The 9,096-nt window shown below is 34.9% G+C and overlaps 1 protein-coding gene across 3 annotated transcripts in view; it reads right to left on the bottom strand.

Annotated features, from left to right (window-relative positions):
- Positions 1-1,517: 1,517 nt before the first annotated feature.
- me2 (malic enzyme 2, NAD(+)-dependent, mitochondrial) overlaps positions 1,518-9,096 on the bottom strand; it is a 51,813-nt gene continuing 44,234 nt past the window's right edge. Inside the window, exons 14-16 of one of the 3 annotated variants that reach the window (XR_012405847.1) lie at positions 7,422-7,520; positions 3,445-5,002; positions 1,845-3,359 (exon numbers count right to left, since the gene is read on the bottom strand). Coding sequence is in view for 2 of the 3 variants with exons in the window: in XM_073950162.1 (XP_073806263.1) it covers positions 4,841-5,002; positions 7,422-7,520 (261 nt within the window). In the remaining variant the exon portion in view is untranslated. Of the gene's footprint in view, positions 5,003-7,421; positions 7,521-9,096 lie in introns of all 3 variants that reach the window. The other 2 variants (XM_073950162.1, NM_001003627.2) reach the window with 2 other exon arrangements.

The raw sequence follows: 9,096 nt of genomic DNA, 5'->3' as shown, positions 1-9,096 counted from the left end.
AGTTATTATTTCCTGCTTCTACGACTGGCATCGACAACAAGACTTTTTTAGGTGGTGTATAAACAGAAATATCAGCCTTTAAAGCGCATCTATGAAAGTAGGTTAAATATATAAAATCAATCAACTATAACTGCGTTGCTCCCTTAACAGCCCATAAAACATTGAACAAAATATTTAACTGTTGATGATATATGAACATGTAAAAGCAGACACTTCTAAAGGTCACAAGCACAGTGATGGAGTTTTTTTGCATTTTAAAACAGCAACCCTTTAAAGGGGACCTACTATCCGCCTTTTTACAAGATGTAAAATAAGTCTCTGATGTGTGTGTTTGTGAAGATTCAGCTCAAAATATCACACAAATAATGCTGTAAAACTCTTTGAAACTGACCCTTTTAGGCTTTGATCCTAATTGTGCTGTTTTGGTGACTGTCGCTTTAAATTCAAATGAGATTGTGCTCTTTTCAAAAGAGGGCGGAGCTACAGTGGTCATTTGTGCATCTTAAAACGTCACATTTTAATCCTTTTAATGGCTGACATTATGAAACAGGTAAAAACTCTAATGGCGGACGACTGCTTCTCACCTAAGGCTGTTTATGCTAATGAGGGAGAGATGGTCACTAGTGGGCGGGGCTTTTCCCCACTCTGATGATTTTTACATACTGCTGCCACACAACTGTTTAAACCCCTTATAAAAACACATTTTGCACAATAGGTCCCCTTTAAGTATCATCTTACAAATGTCATATCGTTCTTTCCACATAACTGGAGCTTAAATCAACATTTCATAACCATTTATTCATTTATTTGGGAAGCGGATGTGCAATAAGTTGAATAATATACAGTCAGCCAGCTATTTTATGAAAATAAACTCCGAGCAGATACAAGATGTCCATATTTTCACTATAAAATCATGTTTATATCCAACACATCCGCTTATATAATTGTGTAAAACAAGTCTCTGATGTTCCCAGAGTATGTATGTGAAGTTTCAGCTCAAAATACCACACATATAACTCTCTGAAACTGACCCTTTTAGGCTTTGATCCTAATTGTGTGGTTTTGGTGACTGTCGCTTTAAATTCAAATGAGATTGTGCTCTTTTCAAAAGAGGGCGGAGCTACAGTGGTCACTTGTGCATCTTAAAACGTCACATTTTAATCCTTTTAATGGCTGACATTATGAAACAGGTGAAAACTCTAATGGCAGATGACTGCTTCTCATTTAGGGCTGTTTATGGTAATGAGGGAGAGATGGTCACTAGTGGGCGGGGCTTTTCCCCGCTCTGATGACACTTACAAAAAGAAAATGTCAATCAAAGTGTTTCTTTCATCAAGTGTGATTATAAAAAGTAAATTAATTAATTTTCATAATTAGGAGCTGGCTATTTTCACACACTGCTGCCACATAACTGTGTTTAAACCCCTTTTAAAAGTACATTTTGCATAATAGGTCCCCTTTAAGTATCATTTTACAGATAATCACATGTTTCTTTCCACATAACTGGAGCTTAAATCAACATTTCATGTCCATTTATTCATTTATTTGGGAAGCAGATGTGGATAATGTACAGTCAGCCAGCTATTTTATGAAAATTAGCTTCGAGCAGATACAAGATGTCCACATTTTCACTATAAAAACACGTTTATATCCTATGCATCCGCTTATATAGTTGTTTAAACTTATGCTGGTAATTTAGCCACAGCTAGAAATATGTCACGTTTAATATTGCGCAGTATATACCGAACTCTAGCTAGTCCTTCATGTCTAGTACTGTGAAATACGTATATGGAGTATCTGTACAAACTGAATGAATGATAAGAAAGATACACAAACACAATGAATAAATGGAGTGCGTCTTCATTTTAGAAAAGGTTTCTTGGCTTAAAGCATTCAAAAACAATGGAGAGGAGTGACAAAGGCAACACTGGCTGGAGAAAAAGGTATATAACATATAATATAAGGTGGAAATTATATATAAGAAAATATATTTAGCATAAAGTCGATAAAGCCTAAATGAGGTTCTGTTGTGAAATATTACACTGTAAATAAATATCTGTAAATGAACAGTTCCCATTTGTTGTGATATACGAGTGTTTTTGGTTTTATTTACGGTTGTAAGTTGCATTATGGGATGTCGATCTCTGCTCTGTTGACTTCTGATGTTGAAAATTCAACTCTACAGTTTAACAAAGAGACTTTTATTGACATTTTTGTAGCTTGAAATCATATAAGAAATAATATCTAGAGAAATAAGAGTGCAAAATAACCGAAAATGTGTTGGCAGTTTATTACAAGGTTTTTGTAGTGTAATATACAACACCAACCCAGACAATATAGCACTTTAAACTAGAAAAATGTTAATAAAAGTCACTTTTTTTCACTTTTCAAAGTTTAAAGTTGTTGGATCAAGGATCAAGGTCTCATAATGCAATTTTAAAAGCGTAAATAAATAGGGAAAAATAAAAAATACATGATGCACAATATGGAAAACTGCTCATTCATGGATATTTTTTACAGTGTAGACAGGTTTATCACCAAAGTCTCATTACCATGAGGGGTATTTTAGTTTTTAAGTGTATTTTAAAGTCAAATAGTCAAATAAAAATGCAAAAAAAGTAATGTGTGAATGTTAAAATAATAATAACAATAATAATAGAAAGACTCCACTTGAAAATGCTCAGTTTCTTTGGATTTACGATTTAAGTGTTTGATTAAATCATAATTTTTGATTTATTCTGTATAGTATTGATAACATTTTTTTTAACAAATTTAAAATAAAAATGTTGCTATTTAGAGCATGTTTATTTTTTGAATAGTAAAAATATATTATATAATATCAAAAAAATCTTCTGATCAAATGTCATTTCTGACAACAAAAGCAAGTGCTCTGAATGACAATATTTGCATTTAAATATGAAAAGAAATGTACCCGACCCAGAAGGAACGTGATGGTGGAGAAAAAAAATGGGTGGAAGAAAAAAAAGCTGAGTGATGGGTAAACATATTTTTGAAAGTTTTTGCTCGCAGAGATGTTTTGCGTTATCTCACAAAACTGTTGTTCGACAAACACTTCACTTCATACATGACAACCCTCCTGTTTTTGCCAGGATTGTCCCATATTTTACCATTATATCATATTATTATTTATTTTCCCACATTTCTCTCATATTTTTAATCTTGAAAGCATGTTGACATTAATATAAACATGTCTGCATTCACTTGCATTAAAGCTGTGTGTTGATCATATCCAACCTCTAACTCAGTGAATGCTTGTATAAGCTCTGATTGACGGACGCGCGCTCCATATGATAAACTGATCCTAGATCAGCTCCTGTACACGACAATTAAAGTGACACCTCTGTTATCAAACAAGTGAAGAGCAGCACATGAATCTCCCGTTTTGTTTCGTTTGATAACAGAGGTGTCATTTTACGAATACACTCATATTTAACCAAAGCATACTTCAACTTTTTATTTATTTAAGAGGAAATCAGTAGAGTTTAAAATAAAATAAAACATGCAGGACGTCCGGGCATGTTTACATATTATTAAGTGTATTTGTCTGTTTAAACACACACCCAAATCCCAAATTGTCCTGCACTTTAGCTCCTCTTTAAATGGCGATTACAGCTGATCTGGGAGTCGGTCAGCGCTTATACTGTACATGCATTCGCTGATTCAGAGGTTGCATATGAGCGGCGCTGATCGACGCACAGCTTTAATGCAAGTGAATGCAGACACTGCTCATCCCCATGCACTCAAGAGTTTCAGCTCCTTCCCTCCGGTCGTAGGTTTCTGATATTAAGCTCTAAAACGAAACGATACAAAAATAGTTTCATACCAGCAGCCATTAGACATTTAAATAAGGCATAGACTAAAGCAGAGATGTTTCAGTGACTTGCATATTTTAGATTATTTTAATATTTACTTGGGGGAGGGGGGGTGGACACTTAAAGTGATTATTTATTCATTCTTCATGTTTACGTTTTATGTCTTAATGTGCATTTGTTGCTGTTACTGTGTGAGTTGCTTTGTGTGGCACTGTTGTGAGATGAGGACTCTTGACTGCAAACCAAATCTACCTTCGGGTATAAATAAAGTAACCTACCTACCTACATTTTTATATTACTTTTAACATGCTTTCAAGATTAAAAATATGAGAGGAATATGATAAAATACCTAATAATAGGATATAATGGTAAAATACGGGAGAATCCCGGCAAAAACAGGAGGGTTGTCATGTACGACTAGAAGTGTTTGTCGAACAACAGTTTTGCGAGATAACGCAAAACATCTTTGCGAGGGAACGCAAAAACTTTCAAAAATATGTTCACCCATCACTTGTTTTTTTTCTTCACCATCACGTCCCTTCCAGGTCTCCTAAAAAATGTAATCAGTCATTTACAGAAATAAATACATGAATGAATAAAAATAAAAATAATATAAAACAAATCCCCAAAAAACTGAGAATGTTTAAGTGATCTTATTTCTTTCCATTGCAATCAATGCACATACAAACCCCATCAAATTTCCACCTGTTTAGCAATAAACGAATGAGAATTATGGTTAAAAACAATCCTTAATTTAAATAAGGAAATAATGTCACAATCAATCACATCCTAAAATAGGCTTTATTTTCTTTACGCACAAAATAAGTTCTTTCATATTTAATCTGGAGTGAAATGTGACCTGAACGTTTGTAAAATGAATCCAAAAAATGTCAGCAAGGGCTGAGAAATGATAAATACTCTAAATGGAGTGTCTAAAACAGAAGAATGAACCTGCCTGCAGACTGTGTGTTGTTTGTTCGGCTTTTCTCTGGCTCTGCTGTTTGTTTTTAATCGACTATGGGAGTGTGTGAGACCCCGGGCCAGTCGTATATGTCGGGTAGGAAAGAGTCGTAGTTTGTGTTCCAGACCACTGATCTGACGTACGACTCTTTATCCACAGGCTCCGGGTATCGAAACGCCATTCCCTTTGAATACACATACTCCACCACCTGTACACAAACACACACACACAACATCTCAGCAACTCACCCAGGAACAAAATCATTCACATTTAAAATTTTCAGTACAGGTCTACATTTGAAGTAAACTTCATTTTAACAACCTTTATTGATTCTCAAGATCTATCTTTTAGTCTGTGGTGATTCAGATGATGAGTGAATAACACACATGTTGGGTTTTCATGTTTTATGGGGACTTCCCATAGACATAATGATTTTTATATTGTATAGACTGTATGTTCTGTCCTCTTCTCCCTATTCTACAATAAGACCCAACCCTCACAGAAAACACTCTGCACTTTCACATTTACAAAGTACCTCATTCGGAGTGATTTATGAGCTCTTTTCCTCATGAGGAACAAAAATGTTCCAACACGGTCAAAATTAGTGCTATTGCTATATTTGTGGGGACATTTGCTACACACACACACACATACATGCAGGCACACACGCGCACCCACTCACACACATGCATGCACACACACATAAACATGCATGCGAACAACCACACGCACACACATTTCATGCACACATGCATGCGAACACACATGCACACACATGCCCACACGCACACACACACCAAACACAGCTCACACACACACAAGCATGCACACGCACGCACACACGCACAAACACAAACACACACGTCATGCAAACACATATGCACAAAAACATGCATGCGAACGTACGCACACATCACAGATACAGCACACACACACATACATACGCGTTCACACAGTACACACACACACACACACACATACAGCGCACACACACACACACACACACACACACACAAACATACATACATACACACAAAACATGCACAAAAACATGCATGCGAACACACACATCACAGAAACAGCACACAAATACATGTACACACACACACACACACACACAAACATACATACATACATAAGCATTACAGAAACAGCACACACATACATGCATTTACACACACACACGAGTCATGCACACACAAAAACATGCATGCGAACACCCACACACGCACACACATATCAATTTATGAGCTGTTTTCCTCATGAGGAACAACAATGTTCCAACACGGTCAAAATTAGTGCTATTGCTATATTTGTGGGGACATTTGCTACACACACACATACATGCAGGCACACATGCGCACCCACTCACACACACACGCATGCACACACACACAAACATGCATGCGAACAACCACATGCACACACATTTCATGCACACATGCATGCGAACACACATGCACAAACATGCCCACACGCACACACACACATCACACATACAGCAAACACAGCTCACACACACACAAGCATGCACACACACGCACAAACACAAACACACACGTCATGCAAACACATATGCACAAAAACATGCATGCGAACGTTCGCACACATCACAGATACAGTACACACACACATACGCGTTCACACAGTACACACACGTCATGCACACACACATACAGCACACACACACACAAACATACATGCATACACACAAAGCATGCACAAAAACATGCATGCGAACACACACACACACACACACATCACAGAAACAGCACACAAATACATGTACACACACACACACACAAACATACATACATACATAAGCATTACAGAAACAGCACACACATACATGCATTTACACATACACACGCGTCATGTACACACACAAACATGCATGCGGACACCCACACACGCACACACATATCATGCACACATGCATGGGAACACACATGCACAAACACCTATACATAAAGATCACACATACAGCGCGCGCGCGCACACGCACACACACACACACACACACACACACACACACACACACACACACACACACACACACACACACACACACACACACACACACACACACACAGACAGACACACACACACACAAACAAGCATGCGAACACACACACATCACAGAAACAGCACACAAATACATATACACACACACACACACACACACACACACACACACACACATACACACAAACATACATAAACATCCCAGATACAGCACACATGCTATGAATTATGAGGACACAATGCATGTCCTCATAAATCACCTTGGTTCAATCAAGTGTGTCCTTGTAAACCAACAAAACCAGCGCACGCTCACACACACTGGTATTAGTGCTTTATGAGGACTCTCCATAGGCGTAATGAATTTCATACAGTAACATACACTTATTATTTGACCCTACCCACTAAACCCCGCTCTCACAGGAAACCTGTGGCAAACTTTTAATATGATATAACCCTGGTAAATATGATTTAAGCTTTTTGAATTATTAGGACACAATGCATGTCCTCATAAACCACCTTAATAGAGTACAACCAGGTCATATTAATGTCATTATACAAATTGTGTCCTTGTAAACCACCAACTCCAACACACACAAACACACCTTGATGGCCATCTGCAGCGACACCTCTCTGATGTTGGACAGTGGTGGATAGAGTCGTCCCTGACTCAGCTCTTCATCCGTCAGCTGATCCGCCAGTGTCTACAACACAAACACTCTTTCATCAAGTTACAGAATCAAACATTAACAGAACACACCTACAACAAGTGCTGCTTTAACTCATCTACGCTAATAACAGTGTTCAGACTGGTTCGCTGACCTCAAACCTAACATAGCCTTATCACTGAGTCACTCTTATATCAGCACAGAACAATAAGACTTTATTTTATCCTCCAAACACAAGTGATGATGTTTTTAATGAAACTGTAGAGGATTTTGTCTTGGAAAGGCTAGGTAAACATGCGTTAAAAGGTTATAAATGCAACTTAAAATAAAGGGTTTTATTTAAAGGCAGAGTTGACCACAACATTTTCATTCACACAATCTTTGCTTGGCTCAAACCTGTTTAAGTTTCTTACATTTGAAACACTAAAGGAGATATTTTTAAGAAAGTGGAAAACGTGTAACCATTGACATCCAATAGTGTACTTCCAATAGTCTTTCAAAATTTAATTTATAACACAAACGCAGACTATATATTACCTTAATAATTTACGGATATTTTTATAGTGCATTACTTATTAAAGAAAGTTGGAATTTAATTACTTAAATAGTTTTTAAGAGTGAGTCACATTTTAATATTCACATTTCTAAGCTATAGCTTGAATTAATTGAAGGAAACATATAAGACGTTTAAAAAAAGCATTTTTGAGATGATTAATAATCTATTTTAATCGTAATTTAACTACAAACATTCAATGAAACGGACATCGGCTGAGCAGAAGATGAGAAAATTTCCTATGCTATACAATTAGAATCAGAAAGAGCTTTATTGACAGGTATGTTCACACATATGAGGAATTTGTTTTGGTGACAGAGCCTTGACAGTGCAACAGAATTACAGAGACAGGACAAAAAACAGATAATAAATATATTTACACAAATATACAAGATGACAATAAAATAAATTGTAAAATAAAATATAAAACTGCTATATACTACCTTAGATGCTATATACCAACTTAAAGCTTCGTATAATAATAAAAATAATAATAATATGTAAAAATGTATTGTATTATTATTATTATTATTATTATTAGTAGTAGTTTTTTTCAATTTTTTTCAATTATTATTAATAATATTACTACTAATAATAATAAGAAATGATAATAATGATAATAATAATAATAACAATAAATATTTTATTTTGAAATAAAATTGGTTGAAGATTAAAACTATTAATAATACTATTATAAAGTAATATATTACTACCGATATTAAAGATAACAATTACTACCATTGTTATTAATAATATGATAATAATAAAAAGAATAATAATAATTATAATTATGATGATAATTGATTATTTTCAATAATAATAATAATAATAATAATAATAATAAATATTCTATTCTCAAATATAATTTATTAAAGATTTATTATAAATAATATTTATATTATATAGTAACAGTATCATTATTATTAATAATATGACAATAATAACAATAACAACAACAACAACAAAAACAGTAATAATAAATAATAAAAATATTAATAATTAACAATAATTATTGATGATGATTATTATTATTATAATTGATGATAATGATGATTTTTG

The sequence above is a fragment of the Danio rerio genome, chromosome 5 (assembly GCF_049306965.1).
Source record: "Danio rerio strain Tuebingen ecotype United States chromosome 5, GRCz12tu, whole genome shotgun sequence".
Taxonomy (NCBI): Eukaryota; Metazoa; Chordata; class Actinopteri; order Cypriniformes; family Danionidae; genus Danio; species Danio rerio.
The sequence above is the reverse complement of the archived record's forward strand: the minus strand, read 5'-3'. Positions and strand labels throughout refer to the sequence as shown.